General features: G+C 41.1%; 1 protein-coding gene across 1 annotated transcript in view; it reads right to left on the bottom strand.

Annotated features, from left to right (window-relative positions):
• Positions 1 to 22,561, bottom strand: part of adam12.S (ADAM metallopeptidase domain 12 S homeolog) — a 293,766-nt gene that overhangs the window by 22,066 nt on the left and 249,139 nt on the right. The window contains exons 13-17 of the mRNA XM_018227401.2: positions 19,716 to 19,805; positions 19,215 to 19,410; positions 9,503 to 9,611; positions 9,211 to 9,409; positions 476 to 553 (exon numbers count right to left, since the gene is read on the bottom strand). Coding sequence (XP_018082890.1) covers positions 476 to 553; positions 9,211 to 9,409; positions 9,503 to 9,611; positions 19,215 to 19,410; positions 19,716 to 19,805 — 672 coding nt within the window. The remainder of the gene's footprint in view (positions 1 to 475; positions 554 to 9,210; positions 9,410 to 9,502; positions 9,612 to 19,214; positions 19,411 to 19,715; positions 19,806 to 22,561) is intronic.

Raw genomic sequence — 22,561 nt, 5'->3', positions numbered from 1 at the left:
CTATTGTGTGTGGAACCTGCTTGCGAGGAGCAGACTAAATGGAGAGCAGAATGAGTGCACTGCATGGCTAATATCCTGTAAGTACAAAGTTACAATCCATTATATGAGGACTAGTGCTGATGTTCTCTGGGGCACATAGTACAATGCTGCTTAAACTGTCTTAGGGGAGTTCCGAGATAAGCAAGAGAAATTAAGCAGAACTATTTCCAGGCGAAAGTATTTTTTTCTCTGTTGCGTTATCAACGTCGCTCTGTGTATATTAATAGACCATTGTCTCCTTAGCTTATTATCATCTCGATACTGCGCTGCGGATAATCATTCCTTCATAATAGCCGGTGGAATTAGCTAAATGAATGCCACGCTGTGGTTTGTGATTAAATGTACTGTGCTTTTTTATTGTGAGGTTTTTTTCCTGTCTCTTACACTTTGCAAAATTCTTCAGACAGCAGGAGTAAAGAATAGTAAGTGTACTCACTCCGTGGCCATGGCATTTCAGCGCACACTTGTGAATACCAAATATACTGATATTCTGACACTTCCGGTTCAGGCAAATCTGAAAGCAGAAATCGAGAAGTACATTACTTTATATAGAGTACATACATACTGTATACGTTGAAGTACTATTAGTTTTTGTGTAATACCTCCCAACATTCCCAGTTTCCAATAGTGGTACATTTAAGCGGATCTTGATTCAGGCTTCGATTCCGCTACTCCGCTGCTGATCCCTTTTCCATGAGTCTACATTTTTGTTGTTATTGTTACTTTTTGTCACTTATCTGTTGTGTAATGGCTGCATGAGAGTCTGCCAATAAAGCACTGTTATACTCTACTCATCCTCTTTCTACCTCTGCAGCAGCCTGCACCTTTTCTGCCAAACCCTGGTGAGCCTACCATACCTTTTACTGCTTGGATCCGTATGTTTTAAAATTACATTATTGCTGCTGACCAAGGGGAGATTTCTGCGCGAATGTGCGCGATTCGCAAAACGGCGAATGTGTAAAAACATACACAAAAATGATTTTGACGCGAGTCAATTTCGGCACCCACGATAATTTTTAAATACGCGTGCTTATTTTGTTCAAATGCATTAAAGTCAATGGGCGTCCGAATAATTTTGACGCACGAGTATTCTGATGAGAGGCCAAATGTTTTTGACGCAGCGGATTTTTCGCCAACAAGCTTTCTCCACAGTTTTGCAAATGTATTTACCAGCATCGAAATGCGGAAAGTCGCTGTGAATTTGTGCCTGACTAATTTATTTGCGCATCACTACGGGGAAGGTGCAGAACAGCAGAATACTTTGGGGACAGAATATATTTTTCTACTCTCTCTACCTGTCTCTTTATTCTTGCCCTATTTTGTATTTTTTCCATGTCCTCTTTCTCTAATATTCTCTCTGCATGGCATATTCTTTCTTCTTCCCAATCTATGGTCTTCTCAGGTGTAGAGCTTATCTGTGAAGCTTCACATCCATGTTATCTTGCAACATCTTCATAGCCAGTCTGGCCCATGAAAAGCAGGATAGACAAGACTGCCTGATTGGACAGTAAACTGGAGGACCCACTGTTGCCTAGGATTATAGGGATGCCCAATCAAACCCAGGATTTCTAATACATGGGCTCATTTATAGGACAAGCAAAGGCTTAAAAATTCTACTGCCCCTATGTTCAGTCCAGGATCCAGATGTCTGGGTCACATGAGAAGTGTGTCATTCACTAGAATGGTACCCCAGAATCTGAGGTAAGCAATTATAATCAGTGATGGGCGAATTTGCCCTGTGTTTCTTCGCTTAAAAATTTGTGCATTTCCTGTGAAATTCGTGAAACGCGAAAAATTTGCGAAACACAAATTTTGATGCCCGCGTCAATCCGCATCAGTGTTGCCGCTAAAGTCAATTTTGACGCCTGTATTAAAGTCAACGAGTGTCCGAATAATGTTGACATGCGACAGTTTTGACAAGAGTGTCTATTCCAACGCCCCCTTCATAACGCAAATAGTCACCACTGCTTCTCCTGAGCTGCAGAATTAATGCACCCGTCATTCCCATCACCCTTCATAATTAAAATTTCGGTTCCTGTTATACCTGACACCGGCGGTGAAAGTTATACAATAATATAATTTAACTGGTAAATAAAAAGCAATTCCATTTTACCAAATGCATTAATGTAATTTGTCATTTTTGCGGTTAGTTAAATTAATTTCGCATAAATATACACTTGAAAAATGTAATGCTGTTCTTTGAACTTAGTAATTAACAACTGCTTGGAAAAATTAGCTTTCACACACATTTTGGAAACAATGAAATGAGTTGAGATATGAATAATAATATGTAATGAAATCTAACAAAGATCAGAGATAGAAAGAGAGCTCAATAGCGCACATAAGGGAGATGGGCCAAAGATGTAATTAGTACAAAGCTGTAATGACAGCAGAGCCCACACAAGATTAATGTATTTTGAAAACAACAATATAGTTTGATAATTGATACCATTTACAGTAAGAGGATTAGTTAAAAAAAAGCAAAAATGTATACTGTAGTAATAATAATAACATGAAATGAGCTGAAAGCTGGTTCAATACAGTTGTATAGGAGGATGCAAAAGGAAGCTTTACATTTTTTTGGTGATATCTTCCCACACTTTACTTCATAAAGGGTTTCTCTTCACAGAGTAATGGCACCATCAGAACCATCAGATTTCCAAGATCAGCATAAATTTCACTCTGGAGAACCACATAAAGTTCAGTGTTGTTTTATTTTTTCATGCACTGCACAACATGTTTTGAATACAACATCAGGTGCTTGATGATTGTATCGGAAACATGTTTGTGCAGTGCATGAAAAAATAAAACAACACTGAACTTTATGTGGTTCTCCAGAGTGAAATTTTGTCAGGGCCCGAAGGCGCTGTTTGGAGTGCAGACCAAGGAGGAAGCAACTAGGCAAACACAGTTCGTGGTACAAAAGGGTTTAGGCAGAAGAATCGTCAGTTCAGGCAAAAGGTCGGTCCAGGCAGCAAGATAACGTGGTCGATATTCCAGGCAGAGAACGGTCCAGGCAGCAAGATATCAAAGTCGAGGTTTCAAGCAAGGTCAAAGATCAAGGAATCAATAATAGTAAACACCCAGGAACTCAGGATAGAAGAACCTATACTCGGGCACTGAGAGAACCTTCTGGCGACTTTAAATAGGTGGATTTTCGCGCCAAAACGCGCTAGATGACGTCACAGGATGTGCGTCAGAATATGCGCCAGCGTCTAAGGATGCGCCAGCGTAAATACGCTGCGTAAAAACCGCATGGCCTCTTCTGGGCACCACCATCTTGGACGCGCCGAGGACGCCTTACAAATTTATGATGATCGTGGAGACAAAAGGAAGTGGCCTGTAGTATTCCAAAGCCTGTATTGGATTGGCCCACTGGGATACCAGGAAAAGTCCACTCCAAGGTGTCCCTAGACCCTGCTCTTCACCCAACCATTTGATGCCGTGTGCCTTTATCTTGGTCATTCACATTTACAGTAAAGAGGGTAGAACATATAATAGTATAGGTGTAAGTGATGAAGCCTTAGGGGCGCAAGAGCACAAGGAGCAGAGTGCAGCATAAAAAGGGGCAGACCAGTAGTGTAACTTCCATACAGAAGACCAAACAATTACAAGATGGTCTAGGGGACAAGGGGCACACATTGTAGTCTGCTGTACAGTTATTTTCACTAACCAGTGAATGAGCATGTAGTAGATATTCTTGTCTATGTTTATATGACCATGATCTGAGTTGGTATGATAAAAGCTATTAGATGGGTCTTATTATGACAATCTAACATGGACCCACCCTGGGTAAAGTCTAATATAATCTAGGGTATTTAGTCACAGTGCAATGCTAAAGATCAGGTAGGGGGCTGAATGAAGCAGTCATAATAATTGGCAAGAGGCAAAGAGAAAGTGTTGCTCTAGTCAACAGGAATTCCTCATTAGAGACGATATTCCCTTGAGCAAGAAGCTAGAATACAAAAGTGAAATTATAAGGAAACTGCTTCACTATGTATGCAGCAAGAGTACGGACTGATTACAGCAATGTTTGTAATTTGAATATTCACAGTATGTAGGTACATGACATTCTGAAAGCACTTCAAATATAAGTGGTGTATCAGAAATTGCAAATCTAAGGAGCAGTCTACTGGAATATTTAGAAGTCTTTTCTGAATTCCTAATGCACTTCCTATGGGAGGAGGGGGCATTTGTTCGGGGAGAGCATTTGCTGTTTGTAGCAAACAGCATGGACCCTTTACAATGGGCCACAGACCCTTCTTGCAGATGTAGGGATTATGGGACTCCAAACATTTGAATTATAATTTTGAAAAGGTGAGACACAGTCACTGACATGCAAGAACGCATTCTAATGACTTGATAAAAGTATATATTGTTGGCATTTTGTTCATTTGAGCCAAACAGCCATGTTCATTTGAGCCATTACAGCCATGTCTTTTTTTTTTTTCAATGTATTGAAAAATGTATGTTTTGGAATTACTTGCACAGTTAGTGAAAAGTGCAACACCTTTAATAAGGAAAATAATTACAAGCCTAGGTTATTTTTCTTACTTACCCCAATTTCCTATGATGTATCTGGCTCAGTTTGTAGTTGTGGTTGACCACAACCTTCCTCATCACCAATGTTCCCTCTAAGCTGTGCACGCACACAAATTAATTAAGAGGGAAGACTGCTCATCACCTCCTATAACCCCAATGAAGGATAATAAACCCTTTACAAGTAGGAAGCATGGCCTAGAAGTCTAGAGGGCATGGTCTTTAATCATCGACAGGCCATGCAAATATTGCTGTCCTGCTTAACATTAGCAGGAGAAGATAAAACTATACCTGAAATAATTCAATAAGCAGCTGTTTATATATGCTACCATACTGAAATGGGAGAACACCCAAGGTAAACTCAAATTTTCTTCTATTTAACGAATGGAGAACAGCTATTGTTTGGTCTATCTTCTTCTTATTAGCTGTCCTTGCTGTCTGCCCAGTGAGGCATGGGCTACTTACCCTATCTTCTACTACTACACTGGCAAGTGCTTTACTATGACTATGCCTTACTCAACTTGTCTGAAGGGTAACCCACTGCCATTTAAAAGATATACAAGAGTGGTTGTCCACACTGACAAAGTTTGAAAATGTGGACAACCATGACTTCTAGTTAGAGCAGTTTAAAAAGACAATTCAGTACAAACTTTAACTACTGTATTGTCATTTTTTAAGGGAGAAGGAAAGCTACAGAGGCAGATTATTGGCAATAGATTAGCCACAATAGTACAAGCTATGACTATATTTATTCTGCAGAATGCTTTACTATATCTGTGTGCTCTAGAAGCTATCTCTGTTTGTTTAGGGTAGCAGCTGCCATATTTGCTTGGTGTGACCTCACTTCCTGCCTGAGTCTCTCCCTGCTCACTAGTAGCTCTGGGCTTAGATTACAGGAGGGAGAGGGAAAGAGGAGCAAACTGAGCATGCTCAAGCCCTAGCCCTGGAGGTTTAAGCTGAAAACAGGAAGTCTGATACAGAAGCCCATGAGTACACAATAGAAGGAAAGAAATGCTGTGTTCCTTTTGACAGAGCACTCAGAGCAGCATTACTTTGAGGGTTTACTGGTGTATTTATAAAGACCTTTCTGATAACGCTTACATCGTTTTAGCCTTTCCTTCTCCTTTAAGAGTAGGGTCTACTGACCCCTAATGACAAGCTTCCCCACACCTGAACCTATGTGTCCCTCCCACAAACCTGGGCTTGTGTATCAAGACCAGTGAGAGACAGTTGAATCTACTGTAGGTACTAGTGATTTTGTTTTCTCCAAAAATAAGACATTTTCTGCTTTTTATTCCCTTAATATAATACAAGGTAATAACATCATATAATCTTTTAAATCTGCTTGGTATTTACATATTTAAGTGGTGAGCATGTATTGTAGACAGGATAAATTACCATATCATCTCTAATTGGATGTGGAGGAACAAAATGAAGATATGTATCCTGACAGAATGTACTGTATTGCACCTGTTCCACCCACTCCTTGTCTCTGATAATACCTTACTGCTATTAAATTCCTTCATGGTAATAATGACTGAAAATATTCTGTAGCTCAGAACTTCTTAGGTACAGTAAATATAGTGCAGGAATTTGGTGAGTCTGAGTTGAATTATAAGGAAATCGTAGAGTGGCCGCTGACTGAAATGCTCTATGGAGATTATGAAGTAACATGGGTAAAGGTTGTCTCAGTCCAGTAAGCCATGGCGACCAATCAAACTCTTGCTAAACCAGTCCACGCCCAGTACTTAAAGGACATCTATCTGGAAGGAAAGCAATTCCATCAGGTGAGGACTGCATCATCTCATTGATGTGTTGTTCCTCTCCTAACTGGTCTCCTTAGGTCCCCATTATGATCTTATCATTGGCCCAGTGGTCAAACAATTGAATGATCCTGATTTAGAGTGTTGGTGGCAAATTAGAGCTGCTTGTTTGTGGATCTAACAGTGTATGCCCAGCTTCAAGGGGTCGTTCGCCTTCAAGTTAACGTTGAGCATGTTATAAAATGGCTAATTCTAAGCAACTTTTTAATTGAACTTCATTTTTTATATTTTAAAGTTATTTTTAATTATTTGCCTTCTTCTTCTGACTCTTTCCAGCTTTCAAAAAAAGGTAGCTGACCCCCATCTAAATAACAAAATGCTCTGTATTGTTATAGCTACTTTTTATTACTTATCTATAGTGATGGGCGAATTTGTCCCCTTTCGCTTTGCGGAAACATTTGCGAAATTCGACGAATGGCAAAAAAAATCAGCACCTGCAGCAATTTTGCAGCTGGCGTTTAAGTCAATGGGCGTCTGAATAATGTTGATGCGCAACGGTTTCTCCGTGAACTACTTTTCCGACGCAGGTCCAAATTTTTTTGACACTGGTGAATTTTCGTGCCAGTTTTGCAAATTTATTCGCATGGGGCGATACGCGGAAACGCACAAAGTCGCTCTTGCCGAATATATTCGCCCATCACTACTTATCTCTCTATTCAGGCCCTCTATTCCAGTTTCTTATTCAAATCAAGGCTTGATCATACCTCCCAACTGTCCCTTTTTCGGAGGGACAGTCCCTCTTATGACAGCTCAACCCGCAGTCCCTCATTTGTACTGGAAAGTCCCTCTTTTCTATGCACTGAACAGTCAGAAAAAGAAACAAATTTTCTCACTTAATTGGCTTTTAGCAGAGAGCCCAGAACAGCCACAGGTGCAAATAAGATACTTTGTAACAATTTTGAGACACAAAAACACAGTTTAGATAAGGAGAAATATTTTCAAATTTTAATAACCTGCCAAATTTTGTAAAACTTACATGGTAATTATGGGGTGTGGCCACAGAAAGGGGTGTGGTCATGCTACGTCCCTCTTTTTACTTCCAAAATGTTGGGAGGTATGCTTGATAAGGGGTTCAGTGGAGCCCGAAACGTTGCCCTTAATTTGTATGCATATACATGGGATGCAAGAGCTGAAGGGCAGGCAAAGGTCATCCAGTTTGAGCACCTGACACCCTTTTCAGGTATGTAATTAAGGGTTTGAGCACCTGATAACTGATAAGTCTTATTCAAATCAATGCATGCAATTTAGACCTCAGCAACCAGATTGCTGAAACTGCAAACCAAGGGAGCTGCTGAATAAAAAGCTAAATAATAAAAAAAAAACCAAAATAATAAAAAAATGAAAACCAATTGCAAATTGGCTCAGAATTTCACTCTCTACATCATACTAAAATTTACTTTAAAGGTGAACAACCTCTTTAAGTGTGTATTTTGTTTATGGGCCAATCAATAAACATGTCATTGCAGGGTATTTACATGTGAGATTTAAGTGATTGGTTTATATGATTAACTGTTTTAGGCCCAAACGCATTAAGTGGCACATTGACTAAAATCGGATTGTCAGTGTCATATGGCGAACGTTCAGATATTTATCGTATGTTTTAATGATTTAAAACTAATGTTCAGATTTAAATTGTAGGATAAAAGTAGGAAAAATGTACAAATCAGATGATGTTCTGGCCTTTAGCTGACACCAATGGTAGGAAAGTAGTAGTGATGGTCATCCATGGAAATCGTCAGATAGACAACACATGCAAAGAGATTATCATTATCTGAGAAAAAATTTCTAACCTGTCTGATCTTCTATATGACCAATTACCAGGGTATGAAAATTTTGGGACAATTATTCAGAGCCCACACACAGCCCAAAAATGGCATTGGCACATGTATGGCCGTCGTTAAGGAGCGGAAAGATAAAGATTTAAGACAAAAGTGTAAGTAACAAATCAGACGTTTTTGCAGGCTAACTTGCCACAGAGTGATTGAAGCTAATAACTGATTGGTTGGATTTCAGCAAGCAAATGAACCCCCGGCATGTTTCTCTGCCCTTGGGAAATATTGCAACATTCTGAGCAGCTTGAACCCCACTTTAAAAATAGAAAAGTGTTTTTAAACTTTTATGACTTTCTGGGGTACAGGATATGATGTCACTGGCATCAGATTGAGGAAGATGTTGCTTCATTTCAGGAGTTCGCCTGGTTTAAGGTGGCGAAGGAAACTCTGGTGAAAGAGGTAACATTCAGTAAAATTGTGGAGCAACGACCATTCCCCAGAGTGAAAAGTCGCCTGGCGATAGAGTGCGAATGAGCACTAGTGACGGTCTCTTTCGCTGGCAAATTGTCGTCTGCGCCTGTTAGTGAATTGCCGATGTACCTGCGGATGTGATTTTGGGTGAAAAGTCATTAGCATTAGCCACTTCATCCTTTAGTAAATCTACCCCTAACTGTGAGTTAGTCAGTGACTTAAAGGGGAGCCACATGGGACATAACTGTTCAGTGAGTTTGTAATTGATCCTCAGCATTCAGCTCAGATTCAAAAGCAACAGTTATGACCCATGTGGCCCCCCTGAAGTCTCTGGTTTGTTACTGCCTGGTAACAATCAGTGGAAACCAAGAGATCTGCCAAGCAGGAAGTTGCTGTTCTGGCTATTATGTTAGACATCCAGTCACTCCAGCCTTTATACATTACATTTTTGGCTAACTAACTATATTAGAAACATTTCTTATTTTGCACACCCTACCTACTGACCAGGTTTTTATTTGTAACAATTCCTTTCATTGCTATAGCGGCAACGCATTAGCAGCACTTACTTTTCCTTCTTCACATTTAGTGCCAGCCAAGACAAGTCCCGGGTCAGGCAAGTCATCGCCCAGATAAACGTGAGTCCCGCGGCAGAGGATGCGTCGGCCTTCTTGCAGCGGAATATTGGTTTCTATGGAAACGGCATTAGTGCCAATAACAGGGCGGTTGGCTCCTCCTTGACACTGAATTTTCCCACACTTGGCATCTCTTAAGAACAAAAAGGGAGAGAAATGAAACAAAATAAGTGCCCACTCCACTGGCAGCAGAACCACATGGCCCACGTCTGTATCTCTTACTTACTTGTTCTCACACTTGCTGAAAGATCCGGCGGAATCCTTCCCACAGTTTCCATAGGGATCCCCGGCCGAATTGACTCTCTCAAAACAGATCCCTGGGGCAGGTTTGGCTCCTGAAAGATGAGACATAAATAATGGGTTAGTTCATTTGTTACGAGCTTTCACCTTGGGCCCCTAGACCCCATGCCACCCTGAGGTGACCCTCCTTTTCAAACCCTCCCCTATCTCGTGTTTACCATTGGGAAATTCAGCATGGGTCAAGAGGGGCTGTATCGCTCTACCGTTGAGCTCTAAGAACTAGGGTCAGAACTAAGAGCCAAAATTCCAATTTAAAAATCAGAATTTCAACTCAAAGGGCAGATTTACTAAAGTTTTAATAGTAAATTCGAATTTTTGTTTTTTTTGTTCAAAACTCACAAATTTGAATTTTAAACCACCCACTTGAATTTGAATGTAAGATCTATCACACCTTGAAACTGTTCTAATTCGACTATTCGCCAACTAAAACCGGCCGAGGTCATGTACAAGTCCGTTGAGCCATTTGAAGATGTTAATAGCCTTTTTGACATTCAAATTTTTTTCGGAGGGAAACTCGATTCAAATTACGTTCGTATTCGATTTGAATACAAATCAAATTTTTGGGTCGGTCCCATTCGATCGAATTTTTACATAAATAGCTTCCCATTTGAGTTGTGTGTGCATTCAAATTTATGAGTTAAAAAAAATTCACATAAATTCGACCTTTAATAAATAACCCTTAGGGTCTGGCCACATGGGCAGATTCAGGAAGATTAGTCGCCAGGCGACAAATCTCCTCTTCTTCGCGGCGACTAATCTCCCCGATCTGCCTTCCGCCAGCTAAAATGAAAATCGCCTGGGGGCAGGCACTTGGAGCGCTTCGATTTCCGAAGTCTCCGGGAGTTTCCTTGTTTGGCAATTATGGATGACTTCAGAAAATTAGGCGCTCCGAGTGCCTGCCCCCAGGTGATTTTCATTTTAGCCACCAGAAGGCAGGGCAGGCAGATGGGGAGATTAGTCGCCGCGAAGAAGAGGAGATTTGTTGCCTGGCGACTAATCTCCACGAACCTGCCCGTGTGGCCAGACCTTTAAAGTTACCAAGAGCTGCTTTTTGCTTCCCCCCAGTAACTTGTGGGCTGCTGTTGCCAGGCTGCAGCGCCACTGCCGCTAGCACTGCAAGGGATGCTGAAAGTTGCAGTTCAACAACAAACAAATTAGATATTCATTATTATTGCAATTCCCCTAGGGCCCAGTCTTCCTGCACTTCCAGGGGCCCCTCCTCTCTAGCTAAAGAAGAAATGGCAGCAAAAGCAAAATATCGAGGTACAGTAACTGCCAGCCTAATACTCATTTAGAAGATCTTTACCACTTTTTTTCTTTTATCCTTCACAGCTGTGTCAGTTGATAAATACATCAGCCTAACATTTACTTTAAGCTTTGCCTGCACTTTCTTAGTGCTCACGTGGGGCAGAGAGAGATGATCCGAAATACGTGGAAAGTGAAGTGATTCACCGTCACTAAAAGCTTGTAGGTTGCCTGTATTCCACTTATTTCCCTAATGGGTCCTAACTCATTCTGGAGCATAATAGGGAGCCTGTGGGCAACCCTCGTTAACAGTGAAGAAAAGTATCTGTAGACAGAAATATAAGGAAGCAAAATGTATAAATGTACAGTTATGGGACCAGAATGCTCAGGACCTGGGGCTTTCCGGATAACAGATCTTTCTGTAGTTTGGATCTTCATGCCTTAACGGGGAGATGTAATAAAAGTGGCAAACAGCAAAACAATTCGCACCAGTAAGAATAATAATCCACATCTCGCAATGTAATATTGTTCCATATACTGTTATTACATTGCGAATTCTAATGCTCATTGCGAATTTTAATTGCGCACTTTTAAGAAGTGCTTGAAGGTGTCGTGTCCTTTTGGAGCAAACATAACAACTTTTTCAGTAAGAAGTTTTATTACATTGACTGCGCATTGGCACAAACTATAAAATTCGCAAACGGTCTTCCACTGTTGGAAGTGGCAGTTAAACAGTTTCCAGGCTCGCAAAAGCTATATTAAATTCGCGCAACGCAACATTTGTTCACGCAAAGGCATAACTTTTCGCATTGCGAATAGTTTTTCCGTTACCGACTTTTATTACATTCCTCTGTATGTCTACTAGAAAATCATGTAACCATTAAATAAACCCAATAGGCTATTTTTTCCTCCAGTAAGGATTAATTATATATTAGTCTGGATCAAGTACAAGGTATTGTTTTATTATTACAGAGAAAATTTTTGTTTGGATAAAATGGAGTTTATGGGAGATGACCTTTATGTAATTCAGGGCTTTCTGGATAATGGGTTGCCAGATAACAGATCCCATATCTGTAGAGGTAAAAGACATAGCATACCATGAAAATGTTATGAAAGAATGTTTAATTTTGTTGTTCCTTGGTATATCCTTAGGAGTGCAGATTCTGCCTTGCGCAAAACTCCACTGTTCTCTAGTTCATTGCTGCAGCCTTCTCTATCTCCTGGTTTAGTATAAAAATCCATTTACAAGAAGAGGGTCGCCTAATGGTCAAAGATCACTCTCAAATCCCATAGAGTATGTGAGAAATACCAACTAATTCAAAGCAGGTGCAACCACCTAAATTTAATGATAGTCTGTACAAAAATATACCGTTGCCATTATAATATTCCCTTACTTCCAGAGAAGTATCCAGAGAAGCTCCCCCCACAACTCACAAACAGTGTACGGAAGTCGACCCAAACCTGCCCGCCCCATGGGTCCCGCATTGACCCGCCCATCACTACTTAAAGGTAACTGACCCTGCCACCCCCCAGAGGTTTAACTTTTCCTTCTTCTGTAAAGTAGGGGTTGCTAAGGTAGGGAATGGATATGCTGATTCTGTTTGGTTTTCAGACAAACAAGACAGATAGTGCATAAGGTACCTGTAAGAATACCTAGCAGTCTATGGGGCCCAATGCGTGCATTCTCTTCCACGTCAAAATTCAAATGAAGCAAACCTGCGCCGATTTCTGAGTTTCTGTCCACTTATGATGTCATCTTGTTTGGCACGAAAATTCAAATATTTAAACGGGTCTCGTTCAGTGGCGTAACTACCGGGGGAGCATGGGGTCAAGTCTAATCTTTGTTCGTGATCCTTGCCCTGACTTTGCTATCCTGCTGCCTGTTATTGACCATTCTTTGGATTCTGATTCTGTACTGCCTTACTGTTTGTTTTTTCACCCCGGTCTGTGACCTTGACTAAGCTTCTGTTTTCTGATCTTGTACTGCATTGGCTGTTTGGTAGTGACCCGGCCTGGCCATTGGCTACTCTTCCCAGTGTCGGACTGGCCCACTGGGAAACCTGGAAAAGTCCCGGTGGGCCAAGGTGTAATAATAATACTAATAGATTTTAGTATGTAAAGAAGAGAGACAAGGAGAGTAGACGTTGAATGAGGAGATGAAGAATAATAGTACCCCTGGTCTAAGATTAATTGGTGGGCCCCTAGTCAAAGGTCTTTGGGTGGGCCTCTGGTGTCTCAGTCCGACACTCACGGCGCTTCCTGTTTCCTGTTCTACTGCTACATGTTCAATTCCCTAGGCTGCCCAGAACTCTCTCCTTGGTCCCGAAGCAAAGGCGGCTGCTATAGGCAGAAGAGTGAGCCATGACAGGTCCTTTGAGTTAGTTCTGGGTTTGGGACACCTTACATAACAGTATCATACATGGGATGGCCACCACTGATCCGTTTGTTCAGGTCAAAAATTTCAGGACTTCCTCGCTTTGTCATCTGCAGATGCATCAAACACAGTGCATCAGCAGATCATTATTCCAAACCTATATGACTGGCCAACCAACCTATATCCATGTTATACAGATCAGATGGCCCAGCATATCTAAAATCCCCAAAAATGTAATTTAGTTTCATTATCTTGCTACAGTACATGTATGGCCAGCTTTCATCTACTAGGACCTAATATGGTTCATCTTTCTGTTTGGGTTGGGGTCCAATCATCTTTAATACAGTGAACTATCCCCCTACAGTAATGGAGTCCATTTAATACGGAGAGAGAGGCGCAACGGGAAAGTGAAATGGTAATTCTGTACAAGCATAAAGAAAAGAAATACAAATAGTGTATAAAATGAAATTTTAGACTGAGAGTAAAACTTTAATCAGTAATTACATAAAATAATTTTCCCAAAAGGTCCCATAAAAAAACTACGTTTTATATAAAGCAGCAATACACTGGGTTTAATTATGAAACTACTGAGGTATCAAAATAAAGTGAGTTTCTCAGGCAAAGCTAAAATGCTAAATGAATTTTGTGTTCCAAGTTATTTCTCATTTTGCTTCTCTTTAGGGGAATCGCCTGTAAACCGATAATAAAATCAATGGTAAAAAAAAACAGTCAAAGCTCTTAATTTTGTTCTTTTTAAAATGTGACAATGCAATGGCGGAAGGAGTTACATGCCCCTGTGTACAAATTTATTGGAGGCTGGTGAAATGCATTCTGGATTGTGCAATAAATAAGATTTAATCATTTTTTTGTTTGTTTTGGAAATCTTTTTTAATAAACCTTATTTGGAAATCTTTTGCTGAGCTTTGCAGAGTTCATGAGCTGGAACCATAACAAATCATGTTTCAAGCGCTAAAAAAAAAAAAAAGCCATTAAATGGTATTTTCTTCTCGGGTAAATACCGAAATGTCAAGGTCGCTGCTCTGATTGGTCATTTTAAAGCGTTCAAAATATGAAAAAGAAATAGAAAAGACAAATGTGACTATTTTTTCCCCAAACAAATGAGTTTATAGAGCTCTGTATTGACGGAACGTTGGGGATAATGACTTAACCCTTGCCCTCGGTGTCGGAAGGATTTCAAGTAATTACTTTTTATTAGGGAGTGGGAAGTCTTCTTCGTTCGCTTTGTAAATCGAATAGATTTCCTAGTCTCAACCTGCATTCATTATTAAGAAAAGTCATGTCTGCAAGTTCTTCTCCGGCTAGCGCTCATTTCAATAGCAGGTCATAGAATTTGTCAACAGCCAGTTCTGAATTTAAAACAGAAGCGCCATCTACTGTTCAGCTAGGCTGGCAGAAAATTAAGCTACTGAGCAGAGGAAAGTTGTGTGATGCTGCTTTGCTTAGAACTGACCAGAAAAACATCAGAAGACTCTTCTCTGCTCACTAACTGCATTTTCTGAAGAGCGCTCTGAGCAATGTTACAATAATTTTATTTCAAGGGTTTGTGCTTTGTAGGCATATGAAATAGCATTTTCTTCTCTTGCCGGAAGTCCTCTGTAGGCAGGACCGCCATCAGAAATCGCAGGGCCCCGTACAACAAAATTTCCTGGGCCCCCTGGGCTGCGCCCACCGGAAGCCCCACCTACAGGTCCGCCTCCCCACCACACAGTAAAAAAACAAAAAAAATATTGGTGGCTAGGGTTCCCACATGTTAATAAAAAATAAAAAGATATTGGTGGTCAGGGCCCCCCATAAAATAACATTTGTGGCCAGGGCCCCCCATTAAAAATGTTGGTGGCTAGGACCCCACATGAGAAAAAAAATTGGTGGCCAAAATTGGTGGCCAGGGCCCCCCCACATTATAAGAGAATTGGTGGCCAGGGCCCCTTAAATGTCCATGCCTTCCCGCTTTCAGCTCAGAAAGATGGGGGGCCCGGCTAATCAAGTAAGTGTGGCGTGGTCGGGGCCCCCCTTACACTCGGGGTCCCCTACAACTCTCCCCCCCCTGATGACTGCCCTGTCTGTAGGTGATTAGCAGTAGTGATATGGAGCACACGGTGATTTAGGAAAAATAAAGCCTTCTTTATTGAAAAATCCGTAAAATCATCAGTCCATCAGTACATTATGTGGATATGATTTCTCCCCCACACTTGACGCGTTTCGTGGCGTCTCGCCACTTCCTCAGAAGCATAGGGAAAACCAACCCCAACACCATTAATAAAACCACCTTAGCCCCGCCTAGTAAAAACATTTAACCCTTTAAGCCTTTTAAACATTTAACTGACATCAGATAGAGGTATTTTTCCATTGGCTCAGGGATATTATGGGGTATCTTGTTCCCTATTTGATAAAAAGGTGAGGGATACCATGTGCTGAGTTTTTTTTGGTGCTTCACTCATGTAGCAGGTGGGTGTGCTATTGGTCCTGAGCCCTTTGTGGAAAGAAATGTGTTGGGGACCAAGACCCCATGATCAATTCAATTATTTAAGCCGTGTCATAGTACACTTCAGGGCTGTAAGGGTTAATGAGTGAGGGTAATTTCCTGCTCCATGAAGGGTTCAAGTAGTGCGTAGGGCTCTACCATCTTTTGATGTGTTCACCTGACAGCTTTCTATGCCAAATGTGATTTCTGATGGCCCCTTAGCTTAGCTTCATAACAGCAGCCGAGTCACACTGAGCATGTGCTGTGTCACTGGCAAGATCCAAAATGGAGAGTTGCTGGGGACAATTTTGGAGGCCCGAATGATTTCTGTTATAGGGCTGCTGAATCTTTGGGCTGGTACAATAAATTCAAAATATAAAATACAACATTTCTAGCTTTATTAATTTAGGGTTCATTTTAGGGCTTAATAAGGGTTGCCACCTGTCCGGTTTTGACCCGGACAGCCAGGTTTTTTAAGGGTTGTTCAGGGCTAAAACAAATTAGGAAAACCAGGCAGGATTCTCTGTGGTTGACGTGGCAATCAGGCGCCTCCGCCATCATGCCCCACCCCCCTCTACGTCATGGCCCCTTCTCCCCAACCAGAATTAGTTGGGGGGTAAGGTGGCAACCCTAGAATTAGTAATCCTTTCATGTGAATCTACCCACATTTTATCAAGTGCTTGCTAATAATGTATCTCACAAAAAACAAAGCAGTTGTATCTCCAACTTAGAAGCTATAGAGAATATAGTATTTATAGCTGCTAAATGTGCTGATTATCTCTAAGGTGGCAGAAGGTTAGAGTTTTTCAATAGGACCAGATTTCTACACCTCCCACTTTGTAGACACAAACACATCTCCTTATGTTGAGGGCAAAGGACACAGGAAATATTTTCCTACTTTTCCTGCTGCTTCAGGGGGTCGTTCCATCTTGACAAGCTCAACATGTGACTTTGTGATGGAAGAGCAGTCTCAGGTCTACAACAAAAGAGCATCTTGTTTTGCACCTGCAAAGCCTGTGGCGTTGAACAGGGTTAATGGATTCTGGAACTTATCTTTCACTAATTGGTTTAATGCTCATTAGTATTTTGTCATGACTGAAACGCATGGCTCTTTTGTACTTTTCCAGCCTCCTTCATCATTCCTTGTTTCTAGGAGGATGTCTGTATTGAATTAGCTGGGGATAGACTAAGTAATGCTCAGCAGGATTTAACAAACATACATTGAAAGCAGAAGTGAAGTAAATCTCGTTGAATGGGAATTTCTCTGCCTACAAGATAGAGTTTTTTACGTTTTCCGAAGTAGTCCAAAGTTGCCTCACGGGGAAACTTCGGGTGACTTCGGAAAACAAAGAGCTCCGAGTGCCATCCCGCCGGCAATTTTCATTCTAGCCAACGGGAAGGCAGTTCGGGAGATTAGTCACCCCGAAGAAGAGATTTGTTGAGATATGGGCTTATATCCATGTGTTTTAGCCCTAAAACTGACACTGCCTTAAAGGGCACCTGTTGGCAAAATCCCAAAACAAAGGTGCGAGCCTGGTTGGGGGTAACAGTAGTATTTTTTATTTTTAAAAATGCCCCCAGCCAGGGCTAAAATAAACAATATTGTGTGTGCTTCAACCACCTTGTAGGCTGGGTGCAAAGAAGTCCGGAAACCCTTGCAAGGGGTTTGCATAGACATACATGAAAAAAATATCGCTGCAGCGGCTTGAATTTATTAGGTAAAACAACCAGGCAACGTTTCTGGCTTACTCTTGCCCTTTCTAAAGCCTCAGCAGGCGTTCCCCCCCCTCCCGGTTCGAGTAGCCATGTTGGGGCACACTCATGCCCATAATGAGAAAATGTCGCAACTTGCTCATTATGCGCATGTACATGATGCCAGAAGCACGTTATTATCCTGCACCTTTGGTTGGGAATAATATATTTTGCCAACAGGTGCCCTTTAAGATTTTCTTGGACCCAAAGAGCAAACAATGACCAGTTGCCATCTTCTCCCAGAGACGCCTTTGACTGCTCATCTGTAATCTTGCAGATTCAAGGATTCTTTCAGCAAGTGAAAAAAAACCATGTACTTGATCTCATATGGAGTTTTCAAGAGGCTCAAACAAACAGATAATACGTTTTGTCAACAGGGCTACCCGCTGAAGCTTTCTCCTTGGGAAACCCATGCTATGTAAGCTCTCTTGCAGAATGATTTCTGATGATACAATGTGTCAGTCCAGCTGGGATAATTAATAGTGTGAGTATGAATTGCACTTCTGCTTCTTTGTACGCTCAACTGAACTCCTTCCTTTGTAATTTCTTAATCTTAAAAGTCATTTTTATATGCAGATATTGAAATGTGTGTAGCTACCGGCAATGCTCAGCTCACATGGGTGTCATGGGTATATTATTTCCTTTTAAGTACATCATGCTGAATATAATTCAAATTAAATAACTAAGGAACTACATATGAAGGATATTCAACAAAGTGGTGTAAAGGTGAAGCACAGAACCACAACATAAAACTAGCTCAAGCCCAACACACATCCTTCTGGAAGAACCCTAGAGAATGTGGAGAATATCACAGGGTATTTTCATGTCCTCTCTGGCAGTTATTGGGATGTCCAACCATGGCCTAAACTTCTGCTAGGAACCTAAGGTCTACCAAAGGCCATTCTGCTTTAAAGAGACTGACACCAGAAATTAAACCTTTTTTTTACATCTATCATAATATTGTCTTTGCATGCTATGTATAATTTTTCCATGAATGTATTTACAGATGCTTTTACATTACCCATCTGATCCCCCATGTTCCTCTGTGAGCAGGGTCAGACTGGGCAACCGAGAAAAAACCAGGTGGGCCCCTGCCCTCATGGGCCCCCGATTGGCTAAGCCGCTGTGTTTGTGCTGATGCGCTCGGTTCAACGTTGTTTGCACATGAGCACAGCAGGGGAGGGGGGTTCGCGGGCAAGGAAGTCATAAGGGGGCCCTGTGACTGCGAGGAGGGTCCTTCAGTTTACAGCCCTGGTGGGCCCCAATGCTCCAGCCCAATCCTGTCTGTCAGGGGGTTGCCATATTTGAATTTTAGCATTAGAACAGTTAGGTTGACAAAACAGTCAGGTTTAGGAACTTCAAGTAACAATTACTTACAAAAGCAGAACTAAAAAACGATCAACATGACCTATAGGTAACTTTTGGGGGCAGATGTATCAAGGGTCGAATATCGAGGGTTAATTAAGCCTCGATATTCGACTGCCGAATTAAAATCCTTTGACTGCGAATATCGAAGGATTTTGCGCAATTCGTTCGATCTAACGATCGAAGGAATAATCGTTTGATCGAACGATTAAATCCTTCGAATCGAACGATTCGAAGGATTTTAATCCATTGATCGAACGATTATCCTTCGATCAGAAAATTGGTAGCAAGCCTATGGAGACCTTAGCATACCAATAATGTATACCATTGTACTCTGAGAAGTCAGAACCACCTTTATTTGAAATCAAAAAAACCTGGCTGATCTCATACTAAACATTCCCAGATAAGTGGCATGCTTACCTTGGCCCCACAATGTAATGCACTGTTGTTCGTGGGTTTGGCACATGCCGTTGTAGCAGTATCCATCTATCTTGAAGCATGGGTGGCCATCATGTAGATAAACATTAGCTGGGCAGTGAGAACTGGTTCCAGAACAGAACTCAGGCAGATCACAAAAATTACTTGCATCCCTGCATGGAGTTCCCGCTGGTTTCAGCTGCAATCCAAAATATTTTGCATGTAAAAAGATGCACTGTGCATTTCTAGCAACTGGTCATTTAATAATCTTTTTCGATAGGGGACATTATAGATACAGACATTATATTATAGTTCCTCTGTAATAGTCTTTGTAGAAAATGGCTTCCCAACATGTGGTCTAACTTGTTTGGGTAAAATATATTGTACAACAACAGCAGTGGCCTTAGTTGTTGATGGGTACACTAGCGCAACCTTGCCCTTTTTGTGTATTACATTAAACCACTGAAGTGAGTATTAAACTCCATTTAACATAAAATAAATTACCTTGCAGTCTTCACAGCAAAGGCCATGTGCACATATAGCTCCTGGCTTCAGTATGCACAGGCTGGCATTACAGCAGGGGTTTGTACATTCCTATAAAACAATCAGAAAAGCCACAATTAGGATTCATGCAAAATGTATATTGTAGTCCAACATTAAGTCTGTTAATCTTCCATACTTTTTGGGTATCCAATCAATCAGTGTGACTAACTTTGTCTAAGCCCTTTACTTAAATTCTTTGGTTTGGTTTTCAGTCAAGTCTCCTAGTAAAGGTTTAGCTCAGAACTAGGTTAATGAAAACATTGCTATATCAGCCATACAGTTATATCTGGCCAAAAATAAGCCACACAGTATATTGACCGGGCAGGCTTGGTTTTCAATGAGTTGATGCTGTCCTTGTCCCGTTGGCGCCCAGTCCCATCATTGTAATCCAATCATTTGGCCCTAGGGATCTTACAGTGTAAGGTCACCTTAAGTTCCTACCCCAAATCCCACTCTGCTTGATCTTAATGCTAAGGTTCCAGGAAAATCTAGAGTAGGCATTCACTCTAAATCTAACTCTAAAGGTGGCCATACATGGGCTGATACAGTATAAGCTGCTGTCAGACTTAGGTTACAGTAAAGGGGAATCAGCAGCTTTTCCAGCCGTGTATGGGCCCTCCAACAGGCCTCCCAGATCATTATCTGGTCAAAAATCGGCCAGATCTCATTCGAGCAAGCTTGATTTTTCTGTCACATCGAGGACCGCATTGGTCCTCATTGATGCAGTGGGCCCTCAAGGTGGGCATATTTTGGAAATAAATGAGTGGATCTCTGCACGTATGTCCACCTTAACTGTCCTTCAGTCTGAGCGCTGTTGACCACTTCTCTAAACACTGACAATACTTTAATTTATCTGGCAAGCCTTTATTAAATAAGTTACTTTGATGTATTAAGATTATGAAAGTTAGTACAGACCAGGCATACCATCTGCCTGTCCTAGAGATGTTTATCTAGTCTTTTTAGATCAACTCTCCCAAGTCAAGCCAACCATACAAGTAAAGATCAAGTCACTAACCAAACAGATCTTTGTTGAAATTTAACAAACCCTGGTCAACAAATGGATAATACTAAGGAATTTGCAGACCTGTTTGGAGAGGACTGTGGTCCTTGTCTCAAGGTGGCCAAACACAGGTATATTTAATCTACCAATTTGGACCCTCTGAAGTGCTCATGTGACCAATATCTGGACACAAATTGGCCAGGTGTCGACTGGGCAGCATTGGCTAGTTGATGTGGTCCTCGCTCCGATGGCTCTTACCCCTGCCATTGTAATCCAGTCGTTTGGCCCTTGGGCCAACAATTAGATTAAAGCCTAATATTGTCCACTTTAGGTGAGCGTAACAGGGAAAGATCTGCAAATTTGGCAAGGTTGCTAATCTAGAGGATCATATAGTGTATGGCAACCTTAATGGGGTTTTCATGGCAGCCTGATAGAAATCATCCTGGTTACACAAGACAAATGGCAATTAATTTAGATGCACATAAAACAGTTCAGGATGCATGCAAAGTGTTAATCCCAAGGACAGCATATAATCAAGGGAGCCAATAGAAAAAGTTTCATGATTTTTCTTTCAGCTGTATTGTTACCAATCACATCTACAAGCTGAAATAATGCCTGTTGGATATTTTCTGGATTCATAATGTCAGCCTGTTCCAGACCATAAAGATGACACATAAAGATACAAAGCTTTGTCATGCTAAATCATCCAGTGAGACAGAGAAAGCTGATACGAGTATTAGGAATTAGCTGCATTTATCTGAAAACCTTGATTTATCGTTACTTTATGCCTTTTATACCCATATTTCTTTCTTCCATACTAATTTATTCAATTGGCTATGACTAATTTCCTGCACTCTGGGGGTTTTAGAGAGGAATGCTCACCCCGTGCATCTAGCTGAGGATTGTTTTCTACATGATCTGTAACTGAAATCTACCGTATACTGTAAATATATTGAAATGATTGCATAAAAACCTCCAATGGAAAATAACTGGGGCAGAGTCTATAAATGAATATGAGATAAAGAATGCATAAACTACAGACCTAGAAATTGTTTCAAGGGGCACAACATTTTAAATGTTACACTTGTTTTTTTTACCTGTTGCAGTTTTATTCTTGCCAAAGCTACTGTTGTCTCTGACTGACTGTCCACATCCTTTTTATCAACATGCTCTGCTATACAACTGTGTTATAATACTCTTATACAAAGTAGGTAGAGGGCACAGCTTATCAGCAAAGTAAACATGGCATGTTGTAATTGGGAGTTGCTCAGAAATAACTGAAGATGGACTTTTCTAGTTTTCCTTAAGACATTCACCTTCTAATAAGTTGGTGAAACAAAAAAGTACTGCAGAGCTAATTTCAAGTTAATGAACCAACGTTGAACTGGGCTAGGGTCCGCTTGGTTCACCCCCCTCGGAGACACTTGCCAGCCTGGGAATAGGTTAGAGGAGACCATTTGTGGTTGGGCAGCAGATTGGGTGGAGGGGGTTTAAAATGATCATGACAGGGGTGGCCTCCATGGATGCGGTGGTGGGGCTGTGAGAAGGCAGCACCCAGTGGGCCCATGACATCGCAATATGGCATCATACTAGACCCTGGGGCTTGGCCCAGGAACTTGATTTACATTGTGAATGGGACTTTAAAGGGGACCCATCACCCAAAAAAATTATTCAAAATCCTATTTTTCACATTAGTCAAGCAAAATGAACTTTAATTACACAATATAAAATATCTGAATTGCCAACAGTCTGGGAATTAATAATTATATCAAGCAGTCAGGAGCCATTTTGTGGGCATTGTTAATAA

Source organism: Xenopus laevis, chromosome 7S, assembly GCF_017654675.1.
Source record: "Xenopus laevis strain J_2021 chromosome 7S, Xenopus_laevis_v10.1, whole genome shotgun sequence".
NCBI classification, from domain to species: domain Eukaryota; kingdom Metazoa; phylum Chordata; class Amphibia; order Anura; family Pipidae; genus Xenopus; species Xenopus laevis.
The sequence above is the reverse complement of the archived record's forward strand: the minus strand, read 5'-3'. Positions and strand labels throughout refer to the sequence as shown.